This window comes from Heteronotia binoei, chromosome 21 (genome assembly GCF_032191835.1).
Source record: "Heteronotia binoei isolate CCM8104 ecotype False Entrance Well chromosome 21, APGP_CSIRO_Hbin_v1, whole genome shotgun sequence".
Lineage (NCBI taxonomy): Eukaryota > Metazoa > Chordata > Lepidosauria > Squamata > Gekkonidae > Heteronotia > Heteronotia binoei.
In genome coordinates, this window is record NC_083243.1 from 79,490,520 (window position 1) to 79,517,116 (window position 26,597).

The 26,597-nt window shown below is 43.5% G+C and overlaps 2 protein-coding genes and 1 long non-coding RNA gene across 3 annotated transcripts in view; 2 read left to right on the forward strand and 1 right to left on the reverse strand.

Annotated features, from left to right (window-relative positions):
* Window positions 1-26,597, forward strand: part of LOC132590295 (uncharacterized) — a 394,082-nt gene that overhangs the window by 73,900 nt on the left and 293,585 nt on the right. The window lies entirely within an intron of this gene.
* NDUFAF1 (NADH:ubiquinone oxidoreductase complex assembly factor 1) lies at window positions 26-25,659 on the reverse strand. The gene is made up of 5 exons (XM_060263323.1): window positions 25,072-25,659; window positions 23,540-24,130; window positions 17,223-17,408; window positions 14,672-14,746; window positions 26-554 (listed from the first exon to the last, which is right to left on the reverse strand). The coding sequence occupies exons 2-5, from the start codon at window positions 24,029-24,031 to the stop codon at window positions 396-398; spliced, it is 912 nt and encodes a 303-aa protein (XP_060119306.1). The 5' UTR covers window positions 24,032-24,130; window positions 25,072-25,659; the 3' UTR covers window positions 26-395.
* Window positions 25,630-26,597, forward strand: part of RTF1 (RTF1 homolog, Paf1/RNA polymerase II complex component) — a 70,153-nt gene continuing 69,185 nt past the window's right edge. Inside the window, exon 1 of the mRNA XM_060263312.1 lies at window positions 25,630-25,937. Within this exon, the coding sequence (XP_060119295.1) occupies window positions 25,860-25,937 (78 nt within the window). The 5' untranslated portion in view covers window positions 25,630-25,859. The remainder of the gene's footprint in view (window positions 25,938-26,597) is intronic.

Here is a 26,597-nt window from a genome sequence, read left to right on the forward strand (position 1 = left end):
CAAAAAAATTTTTTTTGCTGAACTCTTAAGATTTGGCAATGTTTTTCCCCACAAAAAGTGGGCAAATAATCAAAACATAAAACAGAGATGGAAATCATCATGCCACTGTGGCCACATAGGAGAAAGTAATTTTAAAAGTATGGCGGGAGTAAAGTTTTATGACAATTATGATTCAAGAAGCATTTTAAGGTAGATGCTGAGCTGATATAATTTAGTAGACCTTTCAGGGATGCGTCACAAATGGAAATGAGTTGTGTTAATTCACTCCAGCACCTGGTCCTAAATAATTTCAAAGGACAGTGTTTTGCTGATGGCAATGTATTTTGCCAGATGAGATTTCTGGATACAGACCAGTGTGGTATAGCAGTGCTAATATAACAAGTACTGTAGATGAATTAAAGCCATCCAGAGCGCTTCTTCTTAGGATTTCTTTCATATTGCTCATAGGCACATTCTTCTGTATGTGCTCTGTCTTTGCCCAATCCAATGTAGTCAATCTCCAGCTGGAATGGGCCATCTACCTGGTCACCTAAAGTGAATCCAAGAGTACTGATCTGTTTTAAAAAGAGAAAAGATAACATGTTTTTAACACAGCTTATATTTCTTCCCAAAAAGGTTTAAAAGTAACAGTCAATCAATCTTGAATTCTTTATGGAACCATACATCTCAGTTAAGAGGCTTTAAACAGATACTGACTAAACATTAGTTTGGATCTGAAGTCCTGTAGATATAAGATGATATTTTTGCTCATAGAAGCAAGTAGTGTCATACACACTAACTCTTGCACCACAAACTGTTGAAGGATTCATCTGATTCTCAGAAATGACTTGGCAGATACAAAGGACTTCTATGGGAAAACCCTTCTGTCTATATCTTCTGACCAGAAATACTATTTTCATAAACAGGCTGAAAATTTCCAGGACTACCTCTATCTCAATTTAACATTGCTAATAAATTTTCCCCACGATGTCATCTAGTGTATTCTCTCCACACACCCCCCATTTCCCAGCCGGAAAAGAAATGTTTTCTGTCCACAGTTTTTAGAAATCTGGGTTCTCTCTGAGCAGGACAATGACACAAGCCTCAAACACAACTGTCCGGCTGCATGCCCTGCTTACATTAGTTGGGGACTGAATCCTGCTTTTCATCGTGTTCACAGCACATGTGTTAACTGCAATGCTTTTGAGTCGCTTATTTTTAATGGGGAAATTAGCTAAGAGGCTTGGTAGAGCAACTTTAGGAGCGAGGATCTTTGCTTTCAATAATGCAGAGTTCTGGTTTTCAGCCAAGAATAGTCCAAGCAGTGATATTTTATAATGTTTTACTTAAATAAATGTAGGTGTTGTGATACAATCATTCTTTTACACATAAATATAAGCACACACACACAAGACCTAAGAAATAAAGACGCAAGATATAGCAGAGTCAAAGGGAAGACACAAGGTATTATAGCTTTCCAGGTGTACAGAGGTCTATTTGGGACCTTGAAGATGAAGACATGCACAGTGTCCACGCAGGGGGAGAGAGAGAGAGCCAGCATGGCTTGCAGTCCTGTATATAATCTTTGGAGGGGGTGAGACAAACCCAGAAAAGGGGCTGGCTTGTGTGGTGGTCAGTGGTCAGTCTATTCTGGGTATCTGGGTGCCCACCTCAAGCCAATGAGAAGTGCAGACTCTGCTCACATAGATGGATCTTCAGGTAGTGGGGCTGATTTAGTACTGTCCAATAGGTTACAAAAGGTCAGGATGTGTTAATGGTTTGAGCAGTTCAGCAAAGATACCCCCTGTGGAGAGGCCAGCATAGAAGACAAAGAAGTTGCCCAGATATCAGATATTACCATAGCAGTAAACAAACAGAAACTGAGTTTCAGGAAGAGCCAAGGAGATGGCTGATTGATCAGTAGCTGAGAATTAGGGTATGAACAATACATACTAGCAGTTCCCATGTTATTATGCATCCTGTTTGGGCAGAGGTGTTGAAGGGGGAATATGTGAGACTTTCCTGAGAGGCAGACTATAGGCGCCGACCAGAACAAGCTCTCTGCAGGGGTCCACTCCACCCTTTTAGATGGAGTGTTGTCTTGGCCTGTCTTTTGGTCGGACTCCATTTTGTTTACCAGAAATAGGAGACCCTCTCTTTTTATTTGCACTGGGGTACTCCGTTTATATCAGGCAGCGCCTCTCAGTAACACATGGCCCTGCTTCTCTACTAACTGGCTCTCAAGACTGAACTCACTTTCTTCTCACCTATCTTATCTACCCCCCACACACACTTCTCCAGTCATGTGACTTGCCCACACTCTGGCAATTTTGCACTGAGACTTGCTACAAGTAACTGCAACAGTCTACTGTGAAATACCATAATCTTCTTCATGGTCTCTGTGCATCACACTTGTGGGAGTAGGCGCCAGCGCCGATCTCGATCGGTAAACTTCAAAGCTGTGGATTTCCACGCCCCCGCCCCAGTGCGCATGCCCAGAAGCCCCCACTGCACATGCCCACTGGGACAGTCGCGGACATCCCGCCAGTTCTCTTCTGACCGCCGCGCTGATCGGTTGATCTCTCTTTGCTACAGTCGGTGAACTTTAGTTTTTCCATTTGGAATTTAGCTAGTTAGTTGTATATAGTTCCTGGTATAGTTAGTGTAGATATTGTTAGTTTTTTCTTACTAGTTGCGGGAGAGTGGGGTTTTGTTTTTCCCGCCCTTCGGGGGGGACCCCTCTCCTTTCTCCGTTTTTTCCCGCCGTTTGTTTCCCTCATATGGAAAGACGGTGGGGATTTTTTCGCCGCTGCTCAGCATGTGGGAGTAAGATCGCCCCACCCGACGGGCACTCCTTGTGTTTATTGTGCCTGGGAGAGCGGCATAGGCCTGATTCGTGCGTGCATTGTGCCAAGTTCTCCAAGCAGACGCGAAAGAACAGGGCGGCACGACTCGCGGTGGCGCTGATGGAACGAGCACTTTCCCCGCGTGCTGAACAGGCTGAGTCGTCAGCCGGCCAGGCGGACCTGTCGACGTCGGTCGATACCAGTCGGGCCATCGTCCATACCGAACGGCCTCGGAAGCGATCCGGTTCGGTCGCGGCCTCAGAGTCCTCAGTGCCGATAAAAAGGCCTGAGGAGGACAAAGGGATGCCCCTGGAGAAGAAGCACAAGAAATCTGAGAAGCCAAGGCGCAGCCAGTCGGCAACTCAGTCTTCCCCGGCATCTCCGGCGGACCCGACCGCACCAGTCGTCCCGCCGCTGAAGCTCTTTGCCTCGCCAGTCCAGCATCCGAGCTCTCAGCTAGCATCGCTGCCGACCCAATTGGTCATTTCCGACTCGGACTCCGAGATCGAGCCGGCCCAACGCCTCGCTACCGAGGAAAGCCCGCATGACAGATCGGCCTCACAGGCTCGCAGCTCCCCTGCTCGGCATCGACACCAGCGTCGGGACCGATCTTCTAGCAGCCACTCCCCTCGCTGTCAAGATGATGACCATTCGCCACGTCGTTCGGCGGCCCAGATTCCCTGGGACCAGAGGCAGTGGCAGTACTTGTATGGGGCCTATCCCATGCAACCCCCCTTCCCTTGGCTTCAACAGCGGCAGAGGGACTGGGACCAAGCCTCTGACACCTCATATCGGTCTCGGACATCTTATCGGATGCAGAGACATGTGCCATCGGTGTCGAAGCCTCCTGAGCTAGAACGTCCTATCCGCCAGAAGGAGCTCGAACAGCGCGCCCCTTCCATGAAAGCGTCTACTCCAGCTGACGTGCAGGAGTCCCCGAGACGGCAGCGTCAATCCGAACTCTCCGACTCCCCAGAGGTTTCGCCACGGTCTTTTGATGGCTCGTCTCCTGACAGAGAGGCATCATCACATGGTGAACCCTCCCCTCCGGCGAAGACATCTGAGGAGCAGCCAATATCACCATCCGAAGACCTCAAGTCTTACGGTGATCTTATAAAAAGGATGGCCCAGACTCTTTCACTCCCCACGATGCAGCCACAGCCCGTGGTGACGGATACAGTCTTCGACATTGTCCAGCAGGATACTTCTACAGCAGTAGCTTTGCCCCTCACGAATGTGATGCTACAAACCGCTAAGTCTTCCTGGGACAAGCCTGCGCCCACGCCTGTATCCTCCCACAGGCTGGACCATATGTATAGGATCCAAGAAGCTTCGGCGGAGTTCCTGTATGTCCAACCAAAACCCAATTCGGTGGTAGTGTCGTTGTCTTCTAAGGCAAAGAAGACTCACTCCACACCGCCTGATAAGGAGGGCAGGAAGTTAGACACCATGGGCAGACGACTATACTCAGCGGGTTCCCTGGGCGCTAATATCGCGAACTACGCAGCGTGCTATGGGAGATACCAATACGCTCTCTGGGACCAGGTCTCAACCATCCTGGGCTCCCTTCCGGAACAGAGCCGCAATGCCCTCAAGAAGCTCCAGAAAGAGGGGATGACCCTCGCAAAGCAGCAGCTGAACTCTGCAAAACACTCGGGAGACACCTGCGCTAAAGCCTTAACAACAGCTATCTCCTTACGCAGGCATTCGTGGCTGAGATCTACGGCCCTTCAGCCCGACACGCAAGCGTACGTCGAGGATCTTCCTTTCGATGGAGCGGGCCTCTTCAGTTCGAACACGGACTCGGTCCTCCAGGAGCTGGATAAAAGCATCAAAACGTCCAGGAACCTGGGGGTCTCCGGGCCGCGTCCGCAACCCAAGCGGCAGTGGCCTAAGACCTGGCAGAAGAAGCCTTATTCTAAGTCGCCTGACAGGCAGTGGCGCTCAAAATTGACCTCTTTCACTCAGCCTCCCTACCAGACGAAGCCTAAGTATTCCCCGCCTTCCACCCAGACGGCTCGCCAGAAAGGTGCGAAGCAACACAAACAAGGTCTTTGACTCCCTTCTATACCTGCCTGGCCCTACCGACTCGGACCTTATCCGCCTTGCCAAGTTTTTCCCTGCCTGGTCCCGTATTACTTCAGACCTGTGGGTTTTGTCCATAATCCGGATGGGTTATGGAATAGAATTCTCCCACCCCTCGTCCACCCCACCCTCACAGACCCTCCGCGAAGAGGTCCAGTCTCTCCTTCTAAAGCAAGCCATCCAGAGGGTTCCCACGTACCAGAAAGGTCTAGGTTTTTACTCCCGGTACTTTGCGGTCCCCAAACGGGACGGGGGCCTCCGGCCAATTATGGACTTGTGGGCCCTGAACATCTTTGTGAGGTGCGACAAGTTCAGAATGACCTCGCTGCCCTACATACTCCCTCTTCTGGGACGCGGGGACTGGATGGCGACCCTCGATCTGAAAGACGCGTACTTCCACATCTCCATCCATCCCCGCCATCGGAAGTTCCTACGCTTCACGGTCGGAGACGACCATTTCTAATACCGGGCCCTGCCGTTCGGCCTCTGCACGGCTCCAAAGGTGTTCACCAAGACCATGGTGGACGAATTGGGGCTTCAGATCAATCACAAAAAGTCCCATCTGCACTCCTCCCAGAGGGTACAATTCATTAGGGCGATCCTGGACACGCTCGCCTGCAGGGCGTTTCTCCCTCCGGACCCGGCGGACGCCATTGTTCAGATGGTGTCCTCAATCCAACAGAACCCAACTGTCTCTGCAAGGAGGCTGCAGTGACTTCTGGGCCTTATGGCAGCGACGACTTCTGTCGTCACTTTTGTGAGACTTCGAATGCGGCCTCTGCAGCTCTGGTTCCTTCGGAGCTTACCTGGCTGCCATTTCTTCAGTGCACGTGCCGATAGATGGACATTCGCCCTTTACTCACCCGGACGTTAAAAGGTTCCTCAAGGGCATGGCAAGACTGTACCCGGCGGTGAGGGCTCCTGCCCTAGCATGGGACCTTCCCTTAGTTCTGAAGGCTCTAGTGGGGAAGCCGTTTGAGCCGATGGCTACGTGCCCATTCCACCTCTTGGCGTGGAAGACGGCCTTCCTAGTGGCGGTCACTTCCGCGAGACGGGTCGGGGAGCTGGCAGCGCTTAGGTGCGATTCTCCGTATCTGGTGTTTTCAGCTGATGGGGTGACGTTACGCCCTGACATCACCTTCCTGCCTAAAGTGGTATCGCCATTTCATCTCAACTCTGAAATCTATCTCCCAGTCTACTTCCCCTCTCCGGCTAATGACTCTGAGCGTTTGCTACACGCTCTGGACGTAAAAAGAGCACTTTCCTTTTACTTACATCGCACTAGCCCTTCAAGGAAGGACGCAAGACTCTTTGTTTCCTATGCTACGTCCTCTCTGGGACAGCGCATCTCGTCCCAACGATTGTCCAAGTGGATTACAGGGACTATTCGTTTGTGTTACCTTCTTCGGAAGACACCTCTTCCCGGGCCACTGCGGGCTCACTCGACGAGGGCGGTGGTGACATCGGAGGCGTTTATGAAGGGAGTTCCCCTGCAGGACATCTGTAGGGCGGCCACATGGTCCTCAGCGCACACCTTCGTGGCGCACCACGCATTGGACCTGAGACGCAGACAAGCTTCTTCAGGGGGCCGTGCCGTGCTGCAGTCGGTTTCCTTCTGATGGACCAGCGTACCCTCCACCAGGTAGGCCTGAGCTTGTTAATCTCCCACAAGTGTGATGCACAGAGACCACAAAGAAGATAAACAGGTTTCCTACCTGTAACTGATGATCTTCGAGTGGTCATCTGTGCAGTCACACTACCTGCCCGCCTTCTCCGCTGCTGCCGGTCCCTCTGTGGGGCTAACGCGGCAGCCAGAAGGAACTGGCGGGATGTCTGCGACCGTCCCAGTGGGCATGCGCAGTGGGGGCTTCTGGGCATACGCACTGGGGCGGGGGCGCGGAAATCCACAGCTTTGAAGTTTACCGATCGAGATTGGCGCTGGCGCCTAATCCCACAAGTGTGACTGCACAGATGACCACTCGAAGATCATCAGTTACAGGTAGGAAACCTGTTTTTCTCATTTAATAATATCTACTTCTGGCTACATCAGTTGCAGCTTTCAAAGCCTTGTGCTAGTGCTTTACCAGCCAATCAATTAGTGTTTTGTGTTTTAGTGTGCAGAATGCAGTTGTGCAGGTCTGGCATGGACCCCCTGGACAGCGCACATTCAACCTGCACTACACAAGCTGCACTGGCTTCCAGTGGAGCACCAGATCAGATTCAAGGTGTTGGTTTTAACCTTTAAGGCCATTCGCAGTCAGGGATCTGCGTACTGCCTGGACCACCTCAATACATCCCCAATAGACTGTTATGCTCAGATACTAAAAATCTGGTGGTCCCTGGCCCAAGAGAAATCCAGTTGTCTTTGGTCAAGGCCTTTTTGACCCTGGCCCCTACCTGGTAGAACTCTGCCAGAGAATATCCATGCCCTGCAGGATTTGCTACCTTTCCGCAGGGCACGAAGCAGAGATGTTCTGTCACGCCTTTGGCTGAGGGCACTGATCGGACAGTATGTAGTCTGGCGGTCCTAGGGTTTTACAAGGCAGAGATGTTCTGTCACGCCATTGGCTGAGGGCACTGATCGGACAGTATGTAGTCTGGCGGTCCTAGGGTTTTTGTTCTTACGTTGCTTCATGTGCTGATCAGCCAACGGAGAATATAGAGGCTTTGCTCTATAGCTCCTGTACAACTGAGCAAGCCTGGCAAAGTAAGCTGTGATGCAGAAGGAAGCAAGAGAGAGAAGGAAGCTGATGACAGTGAGTTGCTCGCAGGCCTGATAGGATCCCTCCAGGGGCCTGATACGGTCCTTGGGCCACATGTTTGACACCTCCAAAGAAGAAGAGTACACTACCTCCCAGGGAAGGCTGTTCCACTGAGGAACTGCTGTGCCTGGAAGTTCTTCCTAATGTTTAGCTGAAAATTCTTGATTTAATTTCAATTCATTGGTTCTAGTTCAACCTGGATCAACAGAAAACAACTCCACACCATGCATGGTTAAATAAAGATAAGCTGAATGAAGAAAACAAGCAGAAGGGAAAGAACCAAGTGTGGGTGAGGAAACACCACATAGTCTAAGAGACATTGGCTAAGGACAACTGGTGAAAGTTGGGGGTGAACAATAAGGTAGCCAAGCAAGGGACATGAAATGGGGAGGGGAGCTGGGTCCCAGACAGTAGTGCCTAAAATAAGCAGAGGCAAAGAGGCAGGAGTGATTGCCCCTGCTCTGTATTCACTTAAAAATTTAAAAGGCCCCTTGTTAGACATGAGCATCTTCCAATACAACAAAAAAATGATCTTTGCCACACTAAAGCTTTCAGAGATTTCTGATTAATTCCACTCTTAAGGCTACATCAGAGACAAAATTTGGCACCCCTGATATGCTACAGAGAGATTGTATTAAAGGTTGGTCAATTTGTGTTAAAGATTGTGTTAAAGGTTGGGAGGGACAATGGCTCAATGGTAGAGCATCTGCTTGGTAAACAGGTTCAATCCCCAGCATCTCCAACTACAAAGGGTCCAGGCAAATAGGCGTGAAAAACCTCAGCTTGAGGCCCTAGAGAACTGCTGCCAGTCTAAGTGGACAATACTGACCTTGATGGACTGAGGGTCTGATTCAGTATAAGAAAGCTTCATATGTTCAATTGCTTCATCTACCGCATCAATCAAAAACCCAATACCATATAAGACTTCTGGTTTCCAGTGCTAATCTGGCTGATGCTTTTAGGTTGTGCTCTGCTCCAAGGAGTTTTATTCTCAAATTTTCAGTTTCTACTTGTTTGTTACCTTTTCCCCGTTTCTTATAAATCTATTTTAGATCCTCCTTTCATTCTAACCCCACCCCCCATTTTATTTGGACTGCTTTTGTGAGTGATTATTTTTCATGTACAACCAGTTCTCTTATCTAACTGCCTATCAGGTTTAATCATGTAGGGACTGGCAAGACATTTCTAGCAGTTGTTTAGCATTATTTTGTCTTTTTTTTGTTTTCAGACTAACTTGAACTTTCAAAAGACCTGGAAGTTTTATTAGTTTAAATTCCGTCAACCTTTTTTGTCCTCATTATTTCCAGATGACAGAATATTGGGGGGTGGGGAGGCAGCAGCTGCCTATAGGTTTTATTTTCATTATTTCAGTAGAACTTAGTTCAAATTAGCTCAGGCCTTTTAGGCTGTTATTAGTGTGTTTTTTATTAGAGTCCCGTCAACTATATTTAGTATTTTATCATTCTTTGTAGTTCAAAGTTTTTGTGGTTTTTAGCTAGAAGGTGACTGACTTTGGCTTCTCGACCTATTTCCTCATTCCTTTCTCTCCTGCTGAAGATGTCTTTGGCTGCTTTATTACTTAGGATAGAAGAGAGGTAGTGTTCTCTTCCTTTTCAATTGCTGAAATGAGTAAACAACAAGCACAACAGATTGATGATAAACCTTTTATAAAAGGTAAGCAAAGTAAATTGGAAAAGTTCTAAATAAATAAACTGCCCTTTGTGCCACTAAAAAATTGGTTTGAGGTCTTGGAGAATTATTCTGGCGTAAATGAGAGCCTTAATAGGATCCAGAAATGGACCTTCTCTATTAAGCATAGGTACAGAATCCCAAATCAAAAGGAAACCACATGAATTTAACTTATTAACCATTCAGACTGTTCTTATAGCTGATACGTTAAAACATATGAAAAAAACAGTTTATAAAGGATTTTTATTGAATTCTTCCATACAGAAGCAGGCTGATCCAGCTCAAAATTTAGATAAGAGCCCCTACTCCAAGGCGGTTAATGGAAAACATCCTGCAAAAAGGAAGCCCTCTCTATGTTGGCTCTCAAAAGAAAGACTAGGTTTCAATTAAATAGATTTCAGGTGGTGATCACAATCTTTCCCTATCAGGACAGATGGAGATAAAGAAATAGTTTGTGTCATCTCTCTTACTTATTGGGCATGCCTGTCCCCTACATAGATCTGAAATATGTAGAAAAAATTCAGGGCCCCATTTATACAGAACGGTATATCCTGAACTTTTTCCCCATATAAGATCTCCTCTAAAATGTTTTCCAATATAGGGCATTTTAGGAATTTTGGAACTCACTTGACAAGAGCTTATAATAATTTAAAAGAAATTCCTTGATTAAATCAAAGCTAGAACAACCACACTCACAAAATAGAGCCAAAAAGACAGTAGAGTCCACATTAATTGATCTAGAAATCCCTTTAGACCAGAGGACAGGTTATAATCAAAATTTAAACCACTCTCTTCTGCAGCAGATAAATAACATCAAGAGATCCTGAGACAGATATAGAGAAGGAAATGGGAAAATGAGATCTTCAGGAACAAAGCCTGCTAAATACCTTCAGCAATCTTTTGGTGGAGGAACAGCAACATATTGAACAAAAATTAGGAAAATTGTAGCAAGCCCTTGCAGGGATTAGGCAAGGTAATAATATTAACAAATTCTAAAAACTACAGCAATCTTTTTATACATACAGTCCAAGTAATTTGATCAAAGGAAAATAATGGTATTGAGAATATCTAATTCAATTCAACATTATACTCTTACAAGAAACATGGGCTACCCAGGATATTTTTCTCCCTGGTTATGTCTCATTTTGCTTACCAGCAAAAAAGAACAGTGAAAAGAGAGAGCTAGTGCTGGTTTGAGATGTTTTGTTTTCTCCTCTCTAATGATAAATATGTCAAAGTTGAGACTCTCTTAATCTTTGGTTATGGCAGTTAAAATACAGATTGAAAATAATAATTTTATAATTATCAGTTTATATTCCCCCCCATCCTTAATACAATTCAACGAAATGAAAATTGGATAGCAGTAGAAAACTATATCAAAAATATATGCAGTTAATTCTCTAAGGCCAATTTAATCTTTGTAATATTACTCAAACAGATCTGATCGTGGCGGAAGGGGGAGATGGAGATTGGATAAATAATATGGTTACAGAAAGATTTACAAAAGTTAAGAAAACAAATTTTGCAGGGAAAAGGTTGCTAAAATTAGACTGCGCAAGGCCTTAAAAGTTAAGACTAACACCTTGAAGCGGATCCAGTACTCTATAGGCAGCCAGTGCAGGTTGTGGAGTGCCGGCCGTATGCTCACCCATATAGGTGATGCAATCAGCAAGCGAGCTGCCGCATTCTGTACCCGCTGCAGTTTCCAGATCAGTTTCAGGTGTAGGTCAGCGTAGAGTGAGTTACAGAAGTCCAGCCTGGAAGTCACCATTGCATGGGTCACTGTAGCCAGGTCTTGGGGGGATAGGTATGGTGCTAGCTGCTTGATCTGCTGTAGATGGAAAAAGACAGACCCAGCAGCCATTATGATCTGGGCCTCCATGGAGGGGGAGGCGTCCAGAATCACCCCCAGACTCTTCACCTGTTGGGCCGGCACCAGAGCGGCGGCACCCAAGGCTGGGAGCTGGGTGCACAGACCCCACCCCCCTCGAATCAGGTACAGGACTTCCGTCTTAAATCGATTTAACTTCAGTCAACTCTGCTGTAGCCATCCAGCCATGGCTTCTAGCGCCTCGGACAATTGTTCAGCGGCGGAAGATGGTCTGCCGTCCATCAACAGATAGAGCTGGGTGTCATCAGCATATTGGTGACAACCCAGTCCAAAACCTCAGGCAATCTGGGCAAGGAGGCGCATATAGATGTTAAATATGGGTGAGAGGATGGCTGCCTGCGATGCTCCACATAGAAGTGGAAACTTATTAGTGAGTTTGTATTAGCCTTCTGATAACTGCAGGTTGTTTTAGTTCTTGCAGGGTTTTTATTTTGGTGTTTTATATTGTTGGGGGTACAAGAGAACTCCCCCAAAAGCAGAAAGGGAGGTAAGGGTTGCCGTGCTTTCAAATCTATGCCTAAGTATGGTTAAACAAATAAGAGGTGAATCTTCAGTGGTGCAAAATCTGATAACACTAGAGGATCTTTTTGAAAAATTTGAGCCTATTGTTTTAGAACAAGCTTATCCAATGAATCAGAACCCCATAAAAATTGAAGGCTTGACAACAACTGCAGATCACTAAGGTTAGTAAGACAAACACATGGAAGATTCTGAAAATATAACCTCAAACATGATCTATTACAGTTACTGGGACTGAAAAGGGACCTTTAAAAACTGACAAATCAAAAGAAGAACGAGAATACAATAATGGGTTTGGAAACTGCTACAGGAAACCAATTCAAATGTCTTTTAGAAACTGATGGTTTAATGGTTCAATGGTTTACAAGATTTATATCCCACCCTCCCCGCTGAAGCAGGCTCAGGGCGGCTCACAAGTGTCAGGAGGGAAGTTTACATATCACATTGCTCCTTCTCTGTGGGAACAACATTTTTGTTGATTTTTGAACCCCCACTATTAATTCAAAGGTACCAGATATACTAAAGGCCCCATCGTGGCCTCCACAATTACTACCAATGCTCCCTCTAAGCTGTGGAGTCATGTGAGCAAAAATTCTACTTTGTGAGCTACTGGCATTAAAGTTGTGCGCTACTGCATAAATTAATTTCCTCTGGTGCCATCCTTCCTAAGCTAAGATAAAAATGTGTGAGCTGGAGGCTAAAAGCCTGTGAGCTAACTCAGCTTAGAGGGAACACTGGTTATTACAAGAAAAATATCAAGTTTAGTTAAAGGATTAAAACTTCATAAGGCTCCAGGTTCAGACTTAAGCCAAGCCAAGCTTTTTAAGGACAATCCAAAGTGATGGGCTAGGATTTTTGCTCCCATTTTCTCTAGAATAGCTCAGGAATTATGCCTGATTCTTGGAGGAGAGCTATTATTCTGATATACAAGAAATAAAGCTTTTCAGATCCACAGAATTACTGATCTATAAATCCATTATCAGTTGTAGGGAAACTGCAAGGTTAATTCCTGTATAACAAGTTAACATCTTGGGTCTATTCATCTAACATTCTGAAAATTGAACAAGCGAGCTTTCATCAACGCCAGTCTTTAGAAGACCATAGTTTGGTTTTATGATTGCTAGATTTATCTAGCTATCTTTTTAGCTCCTCATCTGATCCATGCCCATATTCTAGCAGATCAAAAATTACCCAGACCTGAACTTGAACTTTTAATCTATTAAAAATATTTTCACTATTTTGCAAACTAACTCACTCCAACTCCCAATATGTAGGACTAATTCCATTCCTTACTATTGTCTGACAAAGTGTGCTTTTAGTACACGAAAACTCATATTTTGAGTAACACTTTGTTGGCTTTAAAGGCACCACTGGACTCTAACTTCGTTCTATTGTTTCAAACCAACATGTCCTCCTGGATCTTTTAAAAAAATACTGTTAATGCTATGCACAGATGATATCTTGGTCCTTTCTCACTCGCCATTAGGCCTTCGCAAATTATTTAGTCTTCTCTGAATACTGTAAATAGATCCAAGTAGGCAGCCATGTTGGTCTGAAGCAATAGAACAAAGCAGTAGACAAGTTTTGCCTTTAAGACCAATTAAGTTTTATTCAGAATGTAAGCTTTCGTATGCTCTAAGCAGACTTCATCAGACTAATGAAGTCTGCTTAGAGCATACGAAAGTTAACATTCTGAACAAAACTTTGTTGGTCTTAAAGGTGAAACTTGTTTACTGTTTTGTTCTGAATACTGTAAATGAGGGATTATCTATAAACACCTAGAAATCTAAAATCATGACCTTTTCTAAAGCAAGAAATATTCCTGAATATAAATGGAAGTTAATGGGAAGAAAGCTGACCAAGTTAAACAATTTAATTACCTGGGTATTATATTTCAACCTAAATTAAGCTGGAAATTACATTTGACAACATTAAACATAAAGCAAAGTATCCAGTAGTATTCTAATTTGCTTGTTCATAGCTTGTTGGGAATTCTATACCAGGAGCAATCACAATATAGTACTTTCTTTTTTTGCTGTCAAGTCACAGCTGACTAATGACAACTCCATAGGATTTTCAAGGCAAGAGACATACAGAGTTGCCCGCCTCCACTTCACAACCCCGGTATTCCTTGGAAGTCTCCGACCCAAATACTAGCCAAGGCCAACCCTACTTAGGTTCCAAAATCCAATTAGATCAAGCTATCCAGGTCAGGGGACTTTATTAGGATCAACAAAAAGTCACAAAATCACATAAACATTTGAATTTCACTGAGCTCCTGAAGGAAAACTACTTCAAGGTATCATGGAAAACTTCCAAGTCTGCAGTCTATAAGTTCTTATAAGATACTACAGACTTAATGAGATTACACAATGCTCACAGTGAAACACATTTCAAGACGTATCAGAGGTGACTAAGATGGAGAGACAAAATGGCTAATGTCCCTTCAAAAATATAAAATCCAGCAGTTGATCAGACTTCTCCGCAGCACTATTCAGAACTCATATCCCTTATAAGGCAAATTAAAAGCAACATTTATTTTTACATACACTACAGATTTTTCAGTTTGGAACAATAACACATTACTTGCCCCATCTACTGCATGGTCTATACACAATCTATCTATTTGATGGTCTACATTAGATTAGAATAGATAGCCTTAGACCTCTAGGTGAAGTCAAACTGCATCTACCTTTCTAAAAGCAGCAGCTTGCCAGTTCTCACTAGTTGTGTACGTGCAGCAAAAGCATACATGACTTTGTGCACAAGAGCCAGTTTCCATAGAAGTGAATATACAAATTCCTGATGGTTGACCTCTAGTGAATGCCATTCCAGAACAAAGACTGCCCCCCCCAGAAAAAAATCTATTAAGGAAGTCAAAAAGACACAGGAAACTTTACCTTGTCTAACCAGAGGTCGTGCTGCTGATCCTGGATTCTGCCCCGGCTTGACAAAAAAAACTTAGAAAATGGAATCTGTCAATAAATTATAAGCAAGTTTTTAGGCTACTGGTAGCAAGCATCATTGTATGACTCAGATTTGTCTTCTGCTTTTCAGAGCAGTACTAGCTTTGCATATAACATAAGAAGAGCCCTGCTGGATCAGACCAATGGTCCACTGACCATCATCCTCTTTCCCACAGTGGCCAACCAGTTACTCTGGAGGGCCAGCAACAGGGCACAGCGGTTGAAGCTTTCCCCTGATATTGCATCCTGGCATTGGTATTCAGAGGTTTACTGCCTCTGAATGTGAAGATTTCCTTTAGCCACTGACAGACTCCTACTTCCCTTTTAAATCCATCTATAAATACCTATACAAAGCTTACATAAACAGGTGAGATGGCTAAATAACATTTTCTCCATTGTCAACCAGAATTTATTAGGTGCCTGGTTCTTAAACTGGTTTTAACTAAAAACTCAATTACATAAAAGACCAGCCATATGTTTGCAGAACAAAATATTTATGTACATGCCAGTGAATCACAGGTGGCTAGAGTGGCAGATCCTACAGTGAAAGAACCATCACCTAAACTAAGAAAATGCCATGGCAACCTGCGAGACTGACCATATATTCAGGCTTAGTAGAATAACACTGTTTTTGTGATTCACACTTTATAATATAGGGTGGCAGCCTATCAGCTTTTCTTGTGGTACCAGACATTAACAACATTAGCACCAAATTGTTTTAATTGTTATTTATTGAATGTTGTATATTTTAATTGTATCATGATTGTTTTATTGCAATTCTATTCCTTGTGAACTGCCTTGAGCTTGCTTCAGCAGAGAGGCAGAGAGGGCGGGATATAAATCTAATAAATAATAATAAAGATGCAGAAGAGCTAATCTTGTCCAATTGCCACCTCTCTATAGCTCCCATTCCACATGATTTTGTCTCTGTGGGCCCCACAATTACCAGTGCAACTGTCTTAGGGGTCAAAAGGGGCCAGCAGAAAAGCTTTGTAGTGACAATTAAATGCTATACAGTCGAACACCCTATTCATCCGCCACATAGGTACAAATAAGAAAATCCATTTCTACCCAAAGCAATGTATCTGAGAATACAGTCCCAGCAACCCGACATATATCTGCAAACATATAGCTGGACATATCCATGATGGCTGTTAAGTGGCTGCTTCCCCATGCAGCCTACATTGTCAATGATTGGCTGTACTCTCTTGGAAGAAAATGCAATTGAGCAAAAGTATAGTGACTTCCCAACTGTATTGTTTCTTTCCATCTCTCTAGGTGGGATCTCTCCTGGATGTATCCAGGCCACAGCAGATGGCCATGACCCCAATCCCAACCTTTAGACTGCCAACAATTCCTACTGCTGCTCCAACATCAGGAGGGCTGGCCAGGCCAAGAAACACACAGTGCCTATACAGCACTGAGCAGCCTCTTTAAGTAGCTGCCAGGAGTACCTGCAACTGGGCCAGATCAGCTAAGCTGTCAAGCAAATAGGAAACAGGTGTAGGCGGTTAAGAAAGGCTGTTGGGAATAACTGAATGGCAACATCAGCTTTGGGAACATTTTCTATCAAGCAAAATATCAAATAACATACAATTAACTGATACTTATGATACTAAGTTTGTAGGAATTTGGTTTCCTATCATTGAGTGTTTATCTGGTTGTGAAATAATTCCATGTACAGTAATCTAATTTATGTGAAGATGCTGTATTTCAGGGATGGCCAACAGTAGCTCTCCAGATGTTTTTTGCCTACAACTCCCATCAGCCCAAGCCATTGGCCATGCTGGCTGGGGCTGATGGGAGTTGTAGGCAAAAAACATCTGGAGAGCTGCCATTGGCCACCCCTGCTATATTTTAAATTTTCTTTTCTTTTTGAAAATTTTATCATTGTACACTGTATAAGATAAGATAGCTATTGTTGATATGTGCAATACTATGTCACTTTGTAAATGTTTAATAGTTAATAAAGTTTGAACATAAAAAAAAGAAAAGAAAGACTGTTGGGTATGTTCAGGATTAGGCCTCACTCATATAAGGGGCCAAAAAGCAGACCAGGGAGGAGGCTCCAGGTATTCTCCAAGCCGCCTAGGAGAGACTTAAAAAGAGAGGAACAACAAGGTGCAATTAACTCCCTCCTTTCTCTGCATCTGAGGCCATCGGTGGCCCAGGGGTCCTGGCTAGAACCATGTAGGCAGACAGAAAGGACCAAATAGTCATGGATCCCCAAAGTGGAATAGACCCATAAAGTAGTTATAGACCAAGACCAAGACTACAAATTTGAAGAACCTCAATAATCAAAAATCAACATGGAATTCTACTTGGTAGATACTATAGATAGTTGCATTTAAACAGAAATAGTTATAATTTTACAAAAAATGAAAAGTAATGACAGTTAATAAATTTCCATCAACCAGTATAAGCAAGCTAAGGACTCTTGATTCATGTATTTTTAACATTATTTTGGAAATAACAGTTAGGTTACCTTGATGTTCTCCCAGTATGGACCGCCTCGGGTAAACATGAAGTAATTATAGAGATCATCCTTCTGATGAGAGAAGTATGGGTCTGTATAGATGTTTATCATCCAAGGTCTACCATCACCACGAACACGCAGGTACAGGCAATTGAAATTTGACCAATCATAAGGCCGCTTTCGATCAAAAGAAATCTACCAAAACGAACAACAATGTATTCAATGTTTCACCAGCTGCTGCATGCAAATAAACTCTATTCCTGCCCTCTTGGGAATTGATTTTGCAGGATATTAATTTTGGTTTTCAGAGTACTCAAGAGCTATGGGCAGCATGTTAAACTAAGGTTACACTCTTAGGTTACGTTCCTCCTCCTTCCTAGATCTTCCATAAACCCTATTGCCATGACTAATGAACTGTTTCTAAACATTTATATTCTATATCCACTAGAACTTTTGGATCTGATCCGCAATTATATTATCTGGCACAAAATCAAAGTATTACACTGAGGCCCCAGCTCTAGCAGTTCCATGCATAGTTAGTGCATCTGCCATTTCCATTACTGGTTCTAAGATTGGAAAGACTGCTTCAACAGCAGCATTCTGTTCTCCAACTGACTGTCTGTATTTGAGCCAACCAATGAGAAAGATTCTTGGTCAAGAACATAGCAGTTCAAAGGCAGCAGTTGCCAAAATTCATGTATACCAGGACTTGGCTGTCTGCACTGGTGAAAGGGCACACTAACATAACATGCTGGAAGCAATTATCTAGAATGGCATTTAGTTTATTTCACTGTAAATATCTGGATTAAATAGGAGGGAAGGCAGTATTATATACATATATACACACACACACACACAGAGTCCAGTCTTATCAGATCTCAGAAGCTAAGCGTGGTTGGTATTTGACAGGAACCCACCAAGAAAAACTCTACAGAGGAAAGCAATGGCAAAGCACCTCTGCTTCTCACCTTCAAGCCCCTTGCCGGAGATGCCAAAAGTAAGTTGCAACTTGACAGAACTTATGTATGTATATGGATTCAGAATATTCCATAATGGAAGTAGGGAGTTTTAACAGTCTAAAGAAGTGAACAAATCAAGAGCTGGAAGGGACTTCAAGAGTCATCTAGTACAACACCCTGCACAATGCCAGAAAATCACAATTCCCCCCACCCCACTTCCCAAGTGGCCCCTGCTCTATGCCCAGAGGAAGACAAGAAGCCTCCAGAATCCCTCGCCAATCTCACCTGTAGGAAAATTTCTTCCAACCCCCAAAGTGTTGATCGGCATTACCCTGGTCATGTAAGAAAGGGCCATAAGAGCACAACACTGACTCATCCCTTCCTGCCCTCCCTCTCATGATCTGGCTAAGTTCACTTAATCAGCACTGCTATCAGATGGTCTCTGCTTAAAAACCTCCAAAAACAGAGAGCCCACCACCTACCAAGGAATCCTGTCCCATCAGTAACAGAAGATTCTTCCTAATGTTTAATCAAAAACTTTTCATTTCAATCCATTGGTTCTGGTCTGACCTACTGGGCAACAGAAAACAACTCTGCTCTATCTTCTATATGATAGCCCTTCAAATACTTGAAGATAAAGTTATCATATCACCCCTCAGCTGTCTCCTCTCCAGGCTCAACATATCCATCTCCTTCAACCTTTCATCATAAAACTTGGTCTCCAAGCCCCTCCCCATTTTTGCTGCCCTGCTCTGGATACATTCTAGGTCAGGAGTGGCCAAACTTGCGTAAGAGCCACATAGAATAAATGTCAGATGTTTCAGAGCCATGATACATGAACATCAGAGGAAGGAAGGAAGATGGGGAGGGAGAGATGGAAAGAAAACAACTGGCTTAGAGAAGTGATTTAAAGACATAAATGCCTTCTCCAAGTCAGCTGACAGGGTGGGGGGGGGCTTCAAGAGCCACACAATATGTGTGAAAGAGCCACATGTAGCTCCCAAGCCACAGTTTAGCCACCCCTGTTCTAGGTCATCAACATCCTTCTTAAACTGCAGTGCCCAAAACTGAACACAGTAGTCCAAATGAGGTCTAAACAGAGCACAGTAAAGCAGTACCATTACTTCGCATAATCTGGATGCTATATTTCTGTTGATGTAGCCCAAAACTATATTTGCCTTTTTAACTACAACATCATACTGCTGTCCCATATTCAGTGTTTGGTCAACTAAGACCCCTAGATCCCTTTCACATGTATTACTGCCAAGACACATTTTCCCCTCCTATAATAATGCATTTGATTTTTCCTACTTAAATGCAGAACTTTACATTTATCTCTGTTGAAACTGACCATTTTAGTCCAGTTTTTCCGCCTGTCAGGAACATCCTATATCTTGATTCTGTCTTCTACTGTATTTGCAAACCCTCCCAATTTAGTATCACCTGCAAATTTACTGAGCATCCTTTCTATTCCTTCATCTAAAGTAATTTATAATGATGCTGAACAACACAGGGCTCCAGACAGATTCCTGAGGCACTCCATTTGCCACTCCTTTCAAAGAGGATGAGGAGCCATTAACAAACACTTTTTGGGTACAATCTGTCAACCAGTTACAAATCCACCTATCAGTAATGGATCCAAGCCAAATTTTATCAACTTATTAACAAGAATATCACATGGAATGCTATCAAAAGCTTTACTGAAATCAAGATAAATTAAGTCCACACCATTCCCCAATCCAACAAGGTAGTGACTTTCAACAAAGGAGATAAGGTCTAACATGATTTGCTCTTCAGGAACCCAAACTAGCTCTTAGTAATCCCAGCTGTCCTTTCTAAATGCTCAAGGACTGATTATTTGTTCTAAAATCTTTCCGGGTGTAGATTTCAAGCTGATGGATCGGTAGTTACCCGGATCCTTTTTCTTCTTCTTGAAGATGGGGGCAACATTTGCCCATCTCCAGTCTCCTGGCACCTCTCTTGTTCCCCAAGAATTCTAAAAAATAATGTGCAGGGGCTCTGAAATTACATCAGCAAGTTTCTTTGGCACCCTCAGATGTAATTCATCTGGTACTGAGGACTTAATTTCATTTAAAGAAACTAGGTGTTTATGTACCACCCCCTTGTCTATCCTAGGTTACAACTCCGCTCAGTATGTGTTCTCCATTTGCCAGGCTGAGCACCATTCATTTCCCTTACAAGAGATGACCAAGGCAAAGTAGGAATTGAACAGTTCTGCCCTCTCTTCATCAGCTATTAAAATTTCACTTTCCTCTCCCTGCAATGGGCCTACAACTTCCTTGTTCTTTATCTTGCTCCAAACTTAATCAACAAACCCTTTATTTTTGTATTTAGAATCTCTCAGTAGCCTAAGTTCATACTGAGCTTTAGCTTTTCTAACACTCTCACTAGAAGCATTTCATCCTTAGTCATATGGTCTTCCTTCCATTTCCTAAATGAATCTTTTTAAATTCTTAGATCTTTAGAAGGCTGTTTATGGAGCCACCCAGGCTTCTTTAGGTTTCTCCCATTTTCTCATCTCATTGGAACAGTTTGTGATCGTATTTTCCTGCTTTTAAGAATCCCCCATCCCTCTTGAACACCATTCTCCTTAGTACTTCTGACCATGGGATTCTACCCAGTATAACTTTAAGTTTGTTAAAAATAGCTTTTCTGAAGTCCAGTCTATTTTTCTATGTACAGTTTTTCTCTTCCCTAAGATCTTAAATTCCAAAATTTACTGCTACCGCTACTTTCACCTCATCAACCAGTTCTTCTCTATAGGTAAGAATCAAATCTAAGATAGCAGACCCTGTTGTTTCCTTCTCCACACTCTGGTGGTGAAGTTGTCAGAAAGATGTCAGGAATTTATTAAACCTTTAACTTTTAGCAGGGTTTGACTTTAAACAGATATCCAGGTAACTGAAATTTCCCATGAACACCTGTCTCTTTGAAAACTTTGTGGTCTGGTCTAGGAGTGTCTCATCCAAGTCCTCTGCCTGGCCTGGTAGTCTACAGCAGACCTCGCACCTTAACTTCACCATTATTTCTTACTCCTATTATTTTTACCTAGACTCTCAACTGATCTTCCATGCTCACATTTATGTATTTCCTCACAAGTATATACATTGTTGACACATACTGCTACTCCTTCGCTCTTCAGTATTTGTCTATTTCTTTTAAGCAAGTTGTACCCCTCCATTCTAATGGGGCAAAGTGAAAAGGAGGAATCAATGGAAATCATTACCTCTAGTCTGAAGACTTAAGTACCCTTCTGATTATACACACACACATGGATACATGCCAATACAATTAACTGAGACCAATCTTCACAGAAAAAGGATTGATTTTTATGCATTTAAAATGTATATCCTATCCTTCTAATAAGCTCAATGCCTCTTATAACCTAACAACCAGTTCCTTTAATTGGGCCCAAAAGCAAACTGACAACCAATGTAGATCTTTCAATAGTGGCATAATATAGACAAAGCAACCATATCCAGTTGATGTCAGAGTCATCTTCAAAAAAAGCCCCTCCTAGATCATACTAGTAAAGGTAGTCCCCTGTGCAAACACCAGTCGTTTCTGACTCAGGGGTGACAGCGCATCATGACATTTTGTCAGCAACTTTTTTACGGGGTGGTTTGCCATTGCCTTCCCCAGTCATCTATACTTTCCCCGCAGCAAGCTGGGTACTCATTTTACCGATCCTGGATGGATGGACAACCTTGAGCTGGCTACCTGAACCCAGGTCATGAACCCAGGTCGAATTCAGGTCATGAACAGAGCTTAGGACTGCAGTACTGCAGCTTTACCATTCTGCACCATGGGGCTGCTCTAGATCATATTACAGTAATCTAACTGAGTGGTCATAGAAGCATGAAGCAGCACGGCTAGGTCTGCCATGCTGAAGATGGATGATGGTTTCAAAATAAGGTTAGGACAGTTCACCTGACTGACCAACAACTGCACTCTAGCAAAAACCAGCAAATCAGTCCCATTTAAAACTTCCTAACTTAATTTTGCTTGCTTATATATAATATATATTTTGTTTATTTTCTGTATTTTAAGTTGCTGTAAGACACTTTGATAATTTTCCTAAATAAAATATAAGTATGCTAAATAAATGAATGCATTGTTCTTGGAAAATCTGCTTCTAGAGAGAATACTCTAAAATTGTACTGAGCTAAATTGCTAAAATTTTACAAGCCACAAAGAGAAAGGCCTAACTAGCAGGTGACTTTCTACACAAATCTGGGAATGCTATCTGCATCAGGGTGATAAATCTGAAACTATTCATATACAATTGCTAAATGGGTGTTTTTAATACATCTAATAAATGATTCGTATCCAAATTTGCATCCAAGTCAACCCGGACCCTAGAGACTTGATCAGCAAAGTACCCCACAGCACTTTAATAGGTGGCTTCAACAGATTGTTCAAAGACCATTTAAAACTATTTTTAAAAACTGAGATGGTCAAGATTCAGCTCTTGCAATTGTAGTGGGAAAAAATGCCTTCTTCATCACCATTGCTGTCAATTCAAAGAACTGCAATGGACTGAACTGAATAGCCTGTCACAACCAGAGCAAATTTTCCCACCTACAATATATAAGCTGTCTCCATTCCTATTTCATTTCCCTCAATCCCGAAAGGGTCCACTTAACAACAGATGAAGAGGATACCAGAGAGCAATTCTATCATCACTAGTGTTACAAAATGTCAAGAGGTTAGCAACAACCCTTTCATATTATAGAACAACGTATCTTTAAAATAATGTTTTGGATTGTTTCATTCATATAACAAGCGGGGTGGGGGGGTGTATGTGAAAAAAAAAACCCACTCATGCACACAGATCTCCTAAAATTAATGTCATTTCCAGAGCCAAATAAGCTGCAAAAACATGTATGGTAAAATAATTTGTTTGAACTTTTTAGTTTTAGAAAGATATTGCATTAGTAATGGTGCAAATGAACTTATTTGTCAGTGTTTCTAAAATCAAAATTTTTGAAAGTCAAACAGTTATTATCAGGAAACAATAATTAAATGTATCTATGGGCTCCACATAACATAAATGAATTCTACTACTTATAAAGGATAAAAGTTTGACAGAAGTATTTCATTTTGCTTTTGATTAAAATTTTAATCTTGGATTTCAACAATTTTTTTTAAATCTACCTTTTCCTGATAATATAGAGTTTGGGGTGATAAGTTTTTATTTTCAGGCATTCTGTCTATGTTAGAGCGAGTGAGGAAGAGAAAGGCCAACAAGTTATCTTTTCCCTCCTTGCACACCCTCACTAAAAGACCTGTTTAAATTAACAAAGACCACACTGCCCAGTAAATATACTAATATGTTGTACTCACAAGTTGTGGCTTTGATCTCATGGAACAATATCCACTGTATCTTGTCTCTCCATCCCGAGGCACTTGAGTATTGAGAGTCCCATACAACACAGCAGACTGGTTATCCTTACCTAGTTTTAGGTACACTTCACTTTTTCCTCCAATTTCAGTGTCGGAGGAGATTACCCATTTATTCAAATCTTCTTCAGTGCGAAACTGCCAAGTCACTCTTGTCTGTTCCAGCAAGTATTCCTTTAAAGGACGTCCCTCAGGCCCTCTCAGATGATCACCTACCTCTTTTGCTAAGCGTCCAAAATGGGTCTTGATCCCTTCTATTCCCTTCTGAAAGCTAAAGTTAATCTTTGCCCATGGTGGGGTCTTGTCAGGTGGTGTTCCTGGTCTTCTATAGCTGCTGTATTGACCTGTGTTGTAACCACCACCAACAGATCTAAAAAAGGGATACAAGCCATTTTGCCAATGACACTGACAAAGCACCTTGAGGGATAAAGCCATGACAACCACAGAAAATTAGAATATGCTTTGACAAACAAGCTCTTTTTATGAAAGTAAACGAACAGATGTCACTTTCCAGCTGAAGTCGCTCGCTTTCATCTGTAACAATAAGAAATTACAAATTTTGAAAAATTACTGATTCCTTTAATTCATTCCCTGCAATATATACATACCTAATGGGTTTACCTAAGTAATACTGTTAGTATTATAGCATAAAGAAAATCCCAGCCTCATAAAATACTTCAGTAAATCAGCAAGTAGCAGATTTTTTTAAAGAACAGGTGACACAAATGTTCAGTCCTGCTTTCATAATTTAGAATATGCATCACTATGAAATCAGTTATATAATCTGAGGGAGATGTGCCGTTTATATCTGAAGAGAAAAACAGAACCATGACAATTTGCTCTGAAACTGATGTACTCTAGCTCTTGATAAAAAGCAGTTGTGGCAATACAAATGTTATTCCTTTTGTTTAGTTCTCTCAAACAACTGATTAGATGTTGGACAACTGCAATATTAAAACAAAGGAAAAATCCAGGGTTAATCCAGTATTTAAGCACAATTCTTTAATCCATCTGTGATTCCTAACAAAATAATTACATCTAGTAGATTTCTACATAGAAGATACATGTCAGGCTCTCTTTTCCATGTCAGCTACTCAGAGTCAATGACACTATCATGTTTTTAACCAATTAGCTAAAAACTATGGGGGTCTCACACCTTATGCGTCTTATTTGCTAGTTTCCACGTATTCCAAGGCAACTCCTCTCTTTAAAAAAAAAAACCTGCTTCTAACACTGGGTCCTGGTAATCTGGTTCATATGAATTATCTTAAAACATCCTAGGGGAATCATGCTTAACAAGACCTGCAACTAGAGAACTACATGGCGAAAAACAAGGATAACAGGCCAGCTTCCATGCGGTGATTTGGTAGATCCGGCGGCCATGAAAGGAAAGGCCAACGAACGCCAATGCATCCCATATGGTCCCCCGTCATGTTCTCCAGATCAACTACTTCCCACACGCCAGCCTCACCTACTTTCTATGGCGTTTCCAGAGTCCGTACAACTGTGAGTCCCACGCAGAAAGCCTTCCGGATGCTTCCATCGATTTCGTCAGTCCCCTTCCCGTTTCCTCCCGTCAAGGAAACAAGAACTCCATGCCGAAGAGTCCGAGTTGCATACAGGACCATCCCACCCTCAGCACCTCTGACTGCAACAACAAAATGGCCCTCCTCCTTTGTTTGGTGCTCTTTAGCCGTTTGCTGCCTTTAAAGGGAGAGGGCACAGAGTGGGAATTTGTGTTCTCTTAGGAGTTAACTTTTCCCATAAAGAATTCGCCTTAGAAATATCTTTTGTTTGCCTCTGAACTAGAGCGCGCTTCAAAAGCCAGTCGACGGCTCAGCCCGTCCAACTACTACCTAAATTGGAACCCGGCTCAATTCATGTTTTCATAATAAGAATTGTAATCTTATTGATAACAATATTCCGTTCCTTTCCATAGAAAACAGGCCTATCTTCTCAAAGCAGCTTCCAAAACAGCCCGCCAGACCGAACTGACGCAACGGCCTTGCCTCGCTTCTCCTCCTCCCCCCCTCATCGGCGTTCTTTCACTAGCCCCGCCTATCTCGTCACTGCCTTGGCCCTGCCCCAGCAGGCGGGGCGGCGTACGGCGCATGCTCGGTGCCCTTTGTGTCCCGGGCTGGCTGGCTGGCTGGCGGGCGGCTGGCTCGGCAAAGGCCCGGCCGCTTTGAGTGCCACACCGGCCACGACGCGAGGCCCGGCGTGAGAAGCAGAGGGGTCGGGCGGCGGTGAGGCCGGCTCCGCCATGGTGAAGAAGCGGAAAGGCCGTGTCCTCATTGACTCCGACACCGAAGACAGCGGCAGCGAGGAAAACCTGGACCAGGTGAGCAGCGCCGGCGCGCTGGGCCCAGCCGAGTTCCATCCCGGTCTCCGCTGGGCTGGCTCCCCGTGGGGGGCTGGAAAAGCTCTGTGGGCGACTTGGGGGTTCCTCTAGGCCCATGAAGAAGGCGAGCGGCTTGGATGAGGGCTTTTTGGGAAGAAACGTGGAGCAGAGCGGCGAGGAGGCTGAGCAGGCGGGCGATGCTGTTTTGGATCAGATGTGAGCGGCCTCGGATACGGCGGTGATTTAGGGAGAGGAGAAGCTGATGCTGATCCCCTGAAATGGGGGGAGTGAACCCTAGGAGGTGATCGCGGAAAGGCAAGGATGTTATGTTGCAGGCTGTGTAGAAGTCACCCGTCTGGAGGCCCCACCTGAACAGGCTTTCTTCGATACCTTGTCTTAATGGTGCTGGGTGGTTCTTGGGAATTACTGTCAGCTGAACTGTTGCAATCAGTTATCCAAAGCTTAAACTTTGCTCAGAGACAGGTTGCCGTATGATGTCTGGTTTAGCTTCATAGTAAAGAGGCCTACTGTCCTCTAGCTAGGTGGAAAATTTTCCAGTGAGGCTGATTTTCTCATTCTAAGCTCAGTCCTGTTCTGTTATATATCTAGAAATATGCTGAGTATCCTTCTTGGGCCTTCAGCTGGGTCTTTTAAACGGTT